The sequence below is a fragment of the Astatotilapia calliptera genome, chromosome 13 (genome assembly GCF_900246225.1).
Source record: "Astatotilapia calliptera chromosome 13, fAstCal1.2, whole genome shotgun sequence".
Classification (NCBI taxonomy): domain Eukaryota; kingdom Metazoa; phylum Chordata; class Actinopteri; order Cichliformes; family Cichlidae; genus Astatotilapia; species Astatotilapia calliptera.
In genome coordinates this window covers 3,537,117-3,550,855 of record NC_039314.1, presented here as the reverse complement: position 1 = coordinate 3,550,855, position 13,739 = coordinate 3,537,117, and the positions used below count along the sequence as shown (strand labels likewise).

Here is a 13,739-nt window from a genome sequence, read left to right as displayed (position 1 = left end):
ACAGTCACCAGACAAGTAGATTTAATATCTGAAGCATCCAACTGCTGGGAAAAAATATTCTGGGAGTCAGTACATATCCAAAGAGTAAAGAGCTCATTTTTGCACCACTTCTAGATTTTAAGGGTGAATATTAGGAGCCAAGAAATTAGGTCAAAGAGCTAGATTCACTCAGAGATGGAGAAAGATGTAATAACTGCTCAGTGACACTTAATATACTGCAGATTTAAAGATTACATGAAATGTCTTCATTTTAATCACATATCGGATCTGTATATGATGTGTGAACATAAATGCAAACAAATGTTGCATGAACAGCAGGATAAACAGGTTAGCTTGCAGTAATGTGGTGAATTCACGCGTTGGACTGATACACACAGTGGCTGTAGTTTATTATTATTATAGATTATTTTACAGGTAATGATGCTTAGATCCACTGACTGAATTCAGTAATTAAACCAACTTCATACTGTCAGTGTAAAGACAATATACAGCCTACAGTTAGTGTAGGTAATGGGACACAGCCGAGATTGCTGTGAAACATCTGCTTACATCCCGTTGAATTCAGTTGTGCACTTCCACAACGAGCAGCAGGTCAGCTGATTACAACCTGTACAATATGAAAATCTACGGGAGCTTATATTAGAAATTATTGTGAGCTTTTAGTATTTTCCCCATGCTGAGCCACTACAACAGATCTTAGTGTTCCTCCACCTGAATCTCCGTTTAGGTGTGGAGGCAAAGTCACCCTCTGTTTCTTTCTCTTTTATTGCTTGTGTCCTAAACAGTAACAGTATCAAGCTGAGTACATTCATTAGAATTAGAATTTAGATTTAAATAACATTTGTATTCTCGTGTACTAATATTTTTGTATTACATTAATATAGGAGACGGTTTAGTTACCTGTGCACAAAAATAGATGGTAGAATTGTCCTACTTTATGCTTTCTGACTTTTTTTGACTGTACTTTTTCACTTTTATTTGATTCAAACCTGCCTTTGTTCTCTCCGTGTCTTGTAGTTGTATATGAAAATGTAAGCTGGATAAAGCTCCACCAGAAAAATCCTTTCAGTCCATCTCCAAGTATTTGAATAATTAATTGGTGCTTTGTTGTAATGCACAAAAGGTCTGTATTACAGACACTAGCAATTAAAAGACTTATCTTCAAGATACAAAAGTAAAACAGCAGTTCTTTTGTCACGACCCAACTAAACCCAGATACAAGACACAAGTTTACTTACCTGGATAGTAAGGTACAGCAGACAGTTTGGATGGATCTACCTTTAGCTGAGTATATTTGTAATGTGTTGCAAAAGTTAAACCCAAGTGGAGACTTCTTAAACAAAAGACACACCTTTGGTAGAAAGTCCAGAAACCAATTAATCCAAAAGAAACAACAGAATCCAGGCAAGAACTCTCACAAGGAAGAGTAGAGAAATCTAAAGCTGCAAATTTACAGTCATGACTTAGAAAAGGTAAAACAACTGAAGTTTTTCGGTATACCGGTACTATAAAAGACACATCTCCTGGATGCACTGGTACACATCTTCAGTGATGTATCCTGGGGTCATCAGGTGTTTCGGGTCTCATCATACACCCTCGCCCAGGCGACCCAGCCGGGGGTGATCATGCCCCGACTTGCGTACCAGTAGCTACCCACGGATCATCCCTCTTGATCCACAGCCACCTTGTGGCTTTCTCTGCCACTTCACTCACAGCCTGGATGGCCCTCTTCTTGGCTGCCCCAGCCACGCCCAGCCGGCCTAGGACTTTGCAGAGTGATCGTCCTGCAAAGCCCCTACAACCCACTTCTATGGGCTGATGCACTCCTGCACTAGTTCCTGGTACTTTCCTCGTTTCCTTTCATTGGCCTCCTCGATCCGCTCTTCCCAGGGCACTGTGAGTTCCAGCATGATCAGCTGTTTTGAGGCCTCAGAAATAATTATCATGTCTGGCCGGAGGGATGTTTTTGCAATGTTCTGAGGGAACTTTAGCTGTTTAACCAGGTCAGCCTGTAGCTGCCAATCAGAGGCTGTGTTGAGGAGGCCAGTTGTCAAATGTGGGCGCACCTGGGGTTTCTCTCCAGCCTTAATGAAAGAGATTGCCTTCCTCGGAGCATGATGATGCTTGCAGGTGCTTATTGCTGAGGCAGTCTTTTCAGCAACTACTCTGAGCACCTGGTCGTTTTACTGTTGTGCAGTGTTAGTTATCCCAAGTTGTTAAAGAAACAAAAACAAAAGCGTACACACCAAAATACTGTTTGTAGATCTCACAAATGGGGAAAATAAACCCACTTTCCACCGTCCACAGCTGTATCCTTTCTCACGCCGTTTGCTTTTCTGTTGGAGCACACACGAAGGGACTCTCCAGCTATACATGCAGTTGCCACATAAACATACAAAAATCAATAAACTTCAACATAATGAATCCCTTTCAAATTAAGAGACTCCTTTATATGAATGCATTCAGCAGTAATTTCACACCAGTGCTGAATAAAATCTTCTAATTACTAATGTTCAAAACTTTGTTTTGTGGCAACTTCTTTTACCCAGAATTGAGTTACACTGATGGAAAAATGTCTGTCACTGCAGGCGATATATGATATTTGAGTGAAGATGAGGCTAAAATCTCTTAAAGATGCAACGCTAAAGGTTTGACAAGTTTATTGCAGGCTTGAAGGGCAACAGCGAGTTATGCAAGGCAGTTATTTCAGAGTTGAGGGGTAGAGGGGGCATGCAGGATTTCAGCAGGTTTGACTACACAAGAAGAAACTTTAGAGATTGTTACAGAATTGTCTCTCAGGACTGGAGGCGCATGCACAAACAATAACAGCATAAACCACAAACATCGGCACTACAGTGCAAAGTGCAACAACTGAGGGAGCTTAGGAGGAAGGTCACGCGCTGCAGCACACAGGTGAGTTAATTTCCAACAGCTTCCAGGTGTGAAGTATAGAGGAACCCCACTTATGAAACAAATTAGCAGAACTAGTACACCCACACAGATACTCACACAGATATGAAACATTAAGCACTAAATGGAACACCTGTGCTAAGGTGTTTCATGTTTTTCACACGCAATATTTTTCTTTTTAAAACATTTTTACTTGTTTAATTTTAATTAAGCATTTTGTGGGTTATGGTGTATTGAAAAGCTGTGAAGTAAGGGCACAGGAAAAAAAGAAACTTGCCACAAGGGGTCGCCACAGCGGGTGGCTCTGCATGTTTGTTGGTGTTTTATGCAGGATGATCTGTTGATGCGACCCCAAAATGGGTTTGTGTTTTAAACGGAAATAATAATGATAATAAAAATATTATTATTATTATTTAAAGTACAAGCAGCAAAGATAAGGACCTGACTACTACTAATCAGAAGATTTGTGGTCCCTGGTTGTTCCAGCCTACATATCAAATATTCTTGGGCAAGATACTAACCCCAAGTTGCTCTCTGATGCATCCATCCGAGTGTGAATATGTGTGAATGTATATTAGATAGAAGGTTCTGAGATGTAGAAAAAGTCCTTGTTATGGGCACGCCCTATGACATCAACGAGGTCTTTAGATTGAACTAACCAAATATCATGTTGGTCCGATTAAATCATCAAGGCTTGAAAATAGCTAAAAATGTCCAAACTTACTCCCCTTTTGTGTACAGTATTTGAATAAATTTAATGGTAAAACACTGAAATTCGCCATGCTGGCTCAGGAACACCATCTGACAAAAACTCAGTTCTAAAAATAAAGTAACACCAACGAAGTCTTTCCTGAACAAATTTTAGATTACACCAGTCAACCAGTTGGAATTGGTGTCCCAAAGAGTAAAACACAATTTTCTGTTGCTGCTAGGTGGTGCTACGAATGATTAATACTGACTGATAATGATTAATACATATTGCCATCAAGATGCATTCAGGGTCCTTATCAAACACGAACAGTTTCGAGCAGATGTCTTGAGACGTTAAACGCATGTACCAAATTTCATACAAGTAGCTCAAACTATGTTTTAACTTCATTAAAATACTAAAGCTGGTTTCTTCTAATTTTTTTAATTAGTTCTCCAGGATTCCTCTTCAAGGACATTTAAAGCTCTTCTTTCAGTGTCAGCTGTCTTTTGTTCTCTGTTGTTTCTCTCGCAAGATGATCCCACGCAGCTTTAATAATGTTGATGCCCGGGGTGTGGGGAAGGACAGTCGATGAATGATAGTGGGTATGTGTTTTCAATTTACTGCATTGCTGGTGTGTTCAGGATTACTGTCAAGCTGACAAATGAAGCCGTTACCAATAACGCGAAATTCCTTGTGTGTCCCATACCACTTGTGTGATTCTGATTCACGCGCCGCTGCAAAAATTCCCACAGTCGTGAAAGCAGCAGAGATGATGCTGCCACAGATCCGTATTACCTCGCTAGCAGGTTGTAAGCTAACTGAATAGAGGCAGCAAAGTGCGAGCAGAAGGTGATGTCCCACCCTTTTTAACACAGGCTGAGCACTCCGTGGTTTTCATCGTCTCTTCACAGGCAGGTCTAACTTCCGAACTTTGGCGACATGACGACGCGGTCGGAGAGAGAAAAAGCCCAGAAACTGAATGAGCAGCATCAGGCCATTCTGTCCAAACTGCTGAGAGAAGAGGATAACAAGTACTGTGCTGACTGTGAAGCTAAAGGTAAGCCCGGCAGCCTCTGCGGCTAACCTTGGTGTCACAGGTGTGTGCATGACAAGATGTAACGAGGAGGGCACCTGTCCGTTAAAAGGCACAGCTAGCATCATATGTATCATACAGCTAGCATCATATTGTAAGGTTATTCTGATGGGAGTCACTTGTGTGCAGCAATGCTTGCATCCGACCTTTAGGTTTGATGCTTCATATGAACTGTGTAAACCTGACGAGTCCTCCCCGTTCATATCCATGTTATGAACAATGAGTCATGCTACGCTACTGGTTTCTTAATTACATTTAAGCCAAGTATAAATATTATTGAGCGACAGTTAATTAGAAATACCTGAACAACACACAACTTCCGCTTTGTTTTTTTTTCTTTTAAAGTAAAGTCGTTATCCAGCGCTTTTATTATTTGGTTCTTTCCATAATAATAATAATAATAATCCTAAGATAAAATAAGAAAAGAAAATATATACAATATACAATAACACATACTCTAATACAAATACTTTAATGCAATTCAGTTGATTTGTAGTGAGAATATATATGTTAGTATTGAGATTCAGCTACAAGCCAAGTTGTGATTTTGCAGTTTCACAAAAGGGGCATCGCTAATAATTTTCTCTATTTTCCCTTTTCAATTTGTATTTCAGTTTTTGAAGTTTAGAAATCCACGCCTGGGCTTTTATTTTGAAGTTGAGTGGTTAACAGTTCCGGTCTTGTGTTGTGTAAGTGTGGCTAACTTGAGGCGGTTTTCGCCCGCAGGTATCGATGTCACGTCCTTGACTGGTTTATTTATGAGCGGAAAACGCGTGTCTCCCGTGTAGACTCCACTGACTTAGAGGTGTCGTTTGCTCGCTGAATGCCGAGGAGAAAAGCACGTGAGCTCAGATACTGCTGCAGCGCACACCTTGCTTCTGGCTAGGCATGCCTTCCTGCGAGGGAAGCCCCCTCTCCAAACTCCATTCAGAAAATTGAAAGCTTAAAATTCCCTGGAGTCGAGTGTAAAATAGAGTGTGATGGAAGAGGTTTCATTAAACCTTAAGAGTCGCTCTTTAATTCGGCATAAACAACAACTGTAATGTATGATGTCAAAATTGCATGCATTTAGTATATATTATTAACAAAAAAACGTATAATTCTCACAGGACAGCATTTCCCATAGGCTTTCACTGTTACCTAAGCACCCTAAGAGAAAGTCCAGCCCATATATGCCAGTCAGTAAATGTCCAAGCATGACATTTCCAGCCTTTTCAGTGGTGATTGAACGGCTCTTGTTGGGGCTTCCTATGACTGAGATTAGATGCCTTTTGCGTCATCATGGTTCTTCTACCATCTGACATTTGTAATCCGTAGTAGCAGACCTCAGTGAGTCTCATTGATCGTGTTGCTGCTCCTTTGTTTCGTCATATCCTCCTCATCCTTCATGTTGAGCTTAATCTATTTCATGATTCTTCAATGGTGATCTCAGTAGTTGGCGTCAGTGCACTATGGAAGGGAAATGTACCTTAACCTTAATTACCTCTGTTTGTGTAAGTGGACTAGTATGCAGTATTATTATTTTCTGTGATCATCCTTCCTCTGTGGAATAAGTTTTGGAAAGGTTTTATTTTGGGAAACCTCTGACCGAGGCATCTCACATCAGACTGGAAACAAACTGTGTAAGTGCTGTAAAACAAACTGTGTAAGTGCTGGTGTTTATTAAAGTGGGCCACAGGGATCCGGTCATGATGCTCTTTCGTAACTCTTGCCAAATTTGACCTTTATACTGGGCTAGAGGTTGGAAAGCAGCCATAATGTTTCTTGTAATGTGGGCCTATATATTATAGAATGTGAGGCCGGAAAACTTCAGTCAGTACTGGTCTCCCAGTTCATGAAGCAAACCAATGTACTGGAGTTTACAACAGAAGTGCTTATCTTACTTGTTTCTAATGCACTTATTCCCCTCCATTCCACCTGCTGAATCTCATTTTAACCCCTGCTTATGGAGGGACCAATATCCAAAACTAATAAACAATTGAAAATGTGACTCAAAAATATGTTAAATGTATTAAGGGGGGGGGGGGGGGGGAAACTTCACACAGTATCTTACCGATTTATGTTTTTGCATCTTTGGTCACGTGGCGGACCTGATTTTACTGCACCTGGCAAAAACAAAATAATAATTAAATAAATAACTGACTAAGAACTAAGACAAAACAAATGAGTCTGTAAAAGGATTTAAAAAGTGTAAAAGTTTTGTGTCTTCTTTATTTATTTATGTATTTATTGATGATTTGAGCAGTTTCAGTCCTCCACAGATTCTGGTCTATTACAGATATGTTTATTGGCTGTATGCTGTTTGATATATGGCCATATGATTTTCTTTCTTTCTTTCTTTTTTCTAAATTGCAGAACAAAATAAACCCTGTGAGTAATGGAGAAATGGTGCCAAAAACAGGGTTTGTCCATTTATGGTTCTTCCAACTAAAATAAATAAATTTTTCCTCTTTGTGGGATATTTTTAGCAAGGGAAAGGGATGTGCCTGAATGCACCTGACAAGTAAATAGCAGGGTGTCGAAGTCAGCTGTGAGCTCTCCAGATGGATTACCATTTTTGCAGCTGCTTAGCCTGAGTTCTGCTGTGCAGCCTCTGTGAACCTGGTATAGCAGCATACGAAACAGTCCTCTAGCTGCTGCAGAACAAAATAAGGACTACCGTGACAGTGATTGGACAGTGAAAGCCAGTACAAATAAAGCTGCTGTGGTACCTGGAAGCAATGGAGAATGGCCTTGTTTGCAGTTCTGTGTTGTTTAATGTCAGCTAGTTTGTTTTGCACAGGATTTTTGGTGTTAATGTGTGTTTCCCATGTGAGTTGACTTATTTCGTTGTTCTTGTAAATCCAGCTTAAGCGTTTGTGTGTGTGTGTGTGTGTGTGTGTGACAGAGAGAGAGAGAGGGAGACTGGGCTGCTGAATGCAGATTAATGAATTCAGCAGGCATTCATTATTTATAGTGTGGGTGTACTCTAACTTTTTTATTTGTTTTTGTCTGTGTCACTCCTGCAAATCCCTATCCTTAGGTTTCTTAAATGCAAAGTGCTTATAAATCCAGGTCTTTGTTCTGAAATGCAGCGATTCTGTATACAGTGTGCTAAGAGGATGGGGTGAAGGCTTTGTTTTTATATTAAAGTACCTGTTTTATTTTTGCATGTTTAACTGGCAGAATTAATCAGAACATGACAAGTAGACCAGTGTTCCAGTGGGTCACTACTGAGTCCAAAATAAAAATCTGAAATTAAACCAGTTGAGGCGGTTGGGGCATCTGAGCAGGATGCCACGTTGGTGAGGTGTACTGGACGTGGTCTATCAGGAGGACACGCTGGATACAAATACACTGTATTGCCAGAAGTATTCACTCGCCCATCTAAATCATTGAATTCAGATGTTCCAAACACTTCCATGGACACAGGTGTATAAAATCAAGCGATTGTGAATGACAGCAACTCAACCATGAAGTGCTAGACCACCTTAAACCACAGAGTGGGTTAGCTGATGCTGAGGCACATGTTGCACAGAGCTCTCCAACGTTCTGCAGAGTCAATCGCTACAGACCTCCAGACTTCATGGGGCCTTCAGATTAGCTCAAGAACAGTGTGTAGTGAGCTTCATGGAATGGGTTTCCATGGCTGAGCAGCTGCATCCAAACCTTACGTCACCAAGCACAAAGGATCGGATGCAGTGGTGTAAAGCACGTTCCTAAAGTGACCAATTATACTTTACCAACCTGTCTGGGTTTGGTGGTGTCCAGGAGAGTGGTACTTATGGTTGTTGTGCTTAGTCTCTTAGTGTGAGGATCTCTTAATGTTTCAGCACACCAAGACATTTTGGACAACTTCATGCTACCAACTTTGTGGGAACAGTTTTGGGAAGGCTCCTTCCTGTTCCAGCATGGCTGTGCACCAGTACACAAAGCCAGGTCCATAAAGACAAGGATGAGCCAGTTTGGTGTAGAAGAATTTGACTGGCCTGCACAGAGTCCTCATCTCAACCTGACAGAACACCTTAGGGATGAATTTGAGTAGAGACTACAAGCCAGGACTTTTCGTCCAAAATCAGTGTCTGACCTCATGAATGTGCTTGTGGAATGGTAAAAAACTCCCATAAACACACCCTAAAGCTTGTGGAAATTCTTCCAAGAGGCGTTGAAGCTATTATAGCTGCAAAGGGTGGGCTGACATCATATTAAACCCTATGGATTAAGAATTGGATGTCACTCAAATTCATATGTGTATGAAGACAGATGAGCAAATAATTTTGGCAATATAGTGTGTCACCCAGCTGCCTTTCGACTTGGTCTACTTCCCCTGTGACCCAGACTTGGATAAGAATATAGATGGAAGGATGTATAAATGAGTGAATGGTAGTAGAAAGTTTCTCACGTCCCACATGAAGACACAGTCGGCAACACTACCTAGAAAACTGTCCACTTTCAACAATAACTGATTCAGCCTGCAGTCACTACAGCACAGAACTGGCACCTGACTATAAAACTATATAAAGTCATAACATTTGACTGGTTCCTATTGTGATAAGTCTTTCAGGTTGCTATGTTTAATATAATGCTTAGTAGTAACAGTAAGTGTTGAAACTTTAAATGGCACATAAACTGTAAGTCAACACACATTCCTTATTATAATGAACAAAACCCACACAGACTCATCATGTAGATAAAAACCCAATGTAGTTTATTTGTATGTTTCCCGCATACAAAATAAATGTGGTACACAAAAATCCTGGGGTCCGTCTCTGGTTGTTTCACTCTGCTTTTCTCATTAAGCCACTGACTGCCCTTAAGTGTTCATTAAGCTTCATTATGTATGAGCAGCAGCCCTGCAGGGACATGCATGCAGCTCAACATGTATTACAGAGAAAGGAAATGAGTCATCCTAACATAGAGTGGACCTTACAGCGATAAGCAGTGTTAGTTAGGTTTCTGTAGTCGGTTATTGAGATACATCATCGAGGTAACAGCAAAGTCCTGGATGTGGAGGGTCATGTGAGGCCACAGGTATAAACTCCTGGGCAGTAAATAATGTCTTTTGACTGGATGTCTTTAAAATACTCCTTTCGGTCAACCAACAGTCCAAAACCCCAATTTCTTTGCAATACTTCACATAGAGTCATGCTAGTAACTGAGGCGTTGTTGTTGCATTTTGAGCAAAGAGAGCTGTGGCTTGCTTTTGAATATAAAGCATCATTTCAATGTTGTTTGCTAGTAATTTGCAGTATAATGTAAAAATGTTTTTTCTTTTTAACGATTTATGCTATATGACATTATTTATCTTATTTATGTTACCAATTTTCTGCATTGGTGAGACTTTATAAAGGTTTAAACTGGCTCCTTCTCTCAGTAGTATATAGTGTATTTTACAACATTTGAGGTTGTCATTAGATGAAAAATAAAATAACGCAATCAAAACTGAGAAAAATGTAGTTCTTGTTAAAAATTAAATGTCTGGTACACAGTCTCTCTCTCTCTCTCTCTTTTTTTTTATTTTTATTTTTTTATTTTTTATTTTTTTTAACCCAAGTCAGCATATGGCTCATTAGTATTAAATCTGTGAAGTGTGACTTTGGGAGAGCTTCATTTAGTCTTCCAAACTTTGTGGCACAGATGATTCTTTGATGAGTAAAAACACATTTGGGCTCAGCTGATGAGGAGCCAGGTGAGCTAACACACTATCCTCGTCCCACCTGGTTTCCTGTGGCTGAGTGTGGAGGAGCTGCCCGAGACTTGGCTGGGGATTTAAAACCGAAAAACTTCCGATCATTCAATAGGAAGGGTGTACCATTTATGCAGGCCTCATCTCAGTACGCGCCACGGTAAAATAATACTTTAAAATCTTTTGATAATCCACAGTGGGCTTTTTGTCCGTACAGGACTAATTGAGGTCTGAAAAGCACGGAAGTTGATTTTTAAAGCGACCTTGACTGATTCTATTCACAACAAGTAAGTATTATAGTTTTAGCTATTCTTGATAAGAAAACGTGCTAAACAAACAAAACTAGAGTAATGGCTTAAAGCTCTTATTTATTTCCAGCCTTACTGTGACTCAGTTCCACTACTGGTTCATATTCAGACTTGAAATGATCCCAGTGGCCCCAAAACCTGATCTATTGATTTGTGGTTTCCTCTGCAGCCTGTGGCATGTTTTATGTAGGTTATTTAGAAAGTGGCAGCATCCAGTCGGACCCTGTGAGTCATACTGTCACAGCTATTTTTATGCAAACACACTGTGGATAAAAAGCTTTAGAAAGCTGAACATTTAGACACTTGAATGATTCTAGATTCCAAACTGTTTTTAAATTATACTTAGATCTCACACTATCAGTTACCAAGTGCAAAATCAGCCAGCTGCCATTGCAGACTGTAGATGAAAGATGGATGTAGCCTAGGGCTGGGCCATCATTTTGGGCAACAATAGAAAAATGAAATATCGCGATAGAATATGGGTAAAACGCGCATGCGCAGTGCCTTTGTTTTCATACGCACACGTCGGAAAAAGCATGGCAGCGAAAGCAAATCCTTGAATGAAACTGATGAACCAGAAGTGGTTTGTAAAAACGCTGCAACTTCAGTGGTGTGGAACTAGTTTAGCTTTCGTCCGTCAGATACACAACAAAGCACTATTTTTGGTAGAGCATGCTAGCAGGCCGTCGTTATTACTGTGTTTTGTTTTTTTGGTTTTTTTTGGAAAATACGGCGCACTTAAAATCAATCCTTTGATTTTTCTGAAAATCGACAGAGCCACTTATAACCCCGTGTGCCTTATGTATGAATTCTGGTTGCGTTTACTGACCTCGAAACAATTTTATGTACACGGCGCTCGAAAATCTGTCAAATGTTTTAGTACGACTTTGCTAAGCTACGAACCCGGACTGCTTGATGGATTGTCAGAGCATTACGGCTGTCGTAGGCAGGAGCCTGCTAACACATTTGGATGTGAGGCTGAAGTGCCTATAGTTACACAGCTGATCTGTTACCCTGTGGCAACCTCTGGTCGCTAGGAAAAATGGATATTCTGAGCAGTAGTGAAACTTAAGTGTAATGCAGAAACGAAGGCCACCTTCAGAGTAAAAGTTGCACCTCTTATTAAGAAAGCACAGCTTTTACAATGAAGTAAATGTTCTCCATTTCCAGTTTGTGTCATGCTTTTGACAGTTTTGCTACCTCTTAGTAAGTAGTTGGAGAGGATGTGCAGACAAATTAGCACCTTCCATGCAAACTATGGACAACCATGGCTATATGCTAACAACCAAAGACACTGCAAGGAGCTTTTCCTTGAACCGTAAACATCTTTACAACCAGCTTCCTCCAGCAACATTGCAACCACTCACAACAGTTTAGGAAAGTTGTCAGATAGTTAGTAACTGGATCCTTGGACCAAGGCAAGCTCACTTGGTAAGCTGCATTCACAAACTGCATGCATCCACAGACTGAGTTACCAGTTAGCAGTAACAGGATAGTGAAATATTCAACTTGTATAAATACTCATCAGACTTCTTGGATATTTTTACGACACACCAAGCCACAATATTTGTCAGAAAACTCCTGTAAAAATGCCCCAAAATAGCAAAAAACATCACAAAGAGGTCCAGTGCCTCTGATTAGCAGAGAGGGGTCCTAACAGACAGGAGCTGTGTACACCTGTCAGTAAAAGCAGCCATGTTTCTAACTTTTCAACCTCAATAGAATCCAAACAGGGGAGTTATAAAAAACTCACCTCTTATGCAGTTTTTACAGATGGGAAGAGTATAGATAAAAGTCAAAGTGTTTTTGAACCAGGTGGTAACCGTTCAAGTTGAAGGTAAACGAGTGTGGTGGATCAATACATTTTTTTTCTTATGTGTTACGTTTACATGTTCTTCTTGTGCTCTGTTTTCTCACACCACCAGAAAACACACTAGGTTAATGCTCTCCTTCCTGGAACAGGGTTAACTTCCTGGTAATTGACTGGCAAAGTGTTCATAGCAGAAGAATAACCTTTACTTTGGGCCAAAGACAGTCCTCTGAATCAGATTTTAACACATTTAACGTAATAATCTTTTATTTATGGATCCCTCTGAATGAAAGCATGCTTTGGGAAGCACTTTTGTGCTGTGATTTTCTTTGAAAAACTGTTTTTCTCCTCTGTTTTTGTCGCGTTTGTGTTTCTTGATTAAGACCACTGGGATCTCCAGTAATGAGTGAAAATGAGCAGAACAAAAAGACTCGGATGCTAATCTTTCCTATCATTACCTTCACTTTCAGTTTATGTAACAACAGCAGGAACAAAAGGAGGTGTCAGTTCAGCACATATGGGACCATGTGTTGTTCCCAACTGTGACAGCAAAGTGTTTTGATTTTGCTACCAATCTGATTTGTATGTGTGGCCAGCTCGTTTCTATAGCAACTATCTGTAGCAGCTCACTCATTATACCATGGGAAAATGACCAACCCAACTTGATGTTGAAAAATGAAAGATGAAATAATCAAAAGTGCTGCCCGTCACATGAACCTCTGTGGTCATTGTTATCCATGTATCCTGTGTCTCTATGTTAAGTAGCACTGGGGAAAACCATTTCTAGTAGAAACTGACATGGGCGGGAATGAGAATTATTTATATTTAACCTTTAATTTGAACTTTGAGCTAGATCTAAAAAAAGAAAGGAAAAAAACATTACATTTTTGTCTCAGACAGAAATTCCTAATATTTCTTTGTTTGTGAGGAGTTTTTGCTTTTTGCCGGATATAAAAGTCGATTGATTTTTGGCTGCTAATTGTTGAATAGGAAACGTGACATCTGGAAATGCTGACATATGATTATTTGATGGAAAAGGATTGCACTTTTCTGGCACCCTTGCTACTCCTGGCGGCACATTTGTGTTTGTGCAAATATGACTTGCATGTAGTTACTGTTTAAAATATGAAAAATTGGTTTCACTGCATTATTGAAGGATGTAATCAATCATTTAGTGGTGGATCTGAAGATGAAATTGTAAAATGTTTTTTGAGCTTTAATGTTTAATGCAGTGCACTGCAACAGAGCTCCACCCATTCATC

General features: G+C 40.0%; 1 protein-coding gene across 6 annotated transcripts in view; it reads left to right on the top strand.

The window, feature by feature from the left end:
- Nucleotides 1-4,068: 4,068 nt before the first annotated feature.
- The window catches only part of LOC113034599 (stromal membrane-associated protein 1-like), a 147,089-nt gene continuing 137,418 nt past the window's right edge, over nt 4,069-13,739 (top strand). For 2 of the 6 annotated variants that reach the window (XM_026189300.1, XM_026189298.1), the window contains exon 1: nt 4,238-4,658. In XM_026189300.1, coding sequence (XP_026045085.1) covers nt 4,541-4,658 — 118 coding nt within the window. In that variant the 5' untranslated portion in view covers nt 4,238-4,540. Of the gene's footprint in view, nt 4,204-4,236; nt 4,659-13,739 lie in introns of those variants that run through there. The other 4 variants (XM_026189301.1, XM_026189299.1, XM_026189297.1 and 1 more) reach the window with 3 other exon arrangements.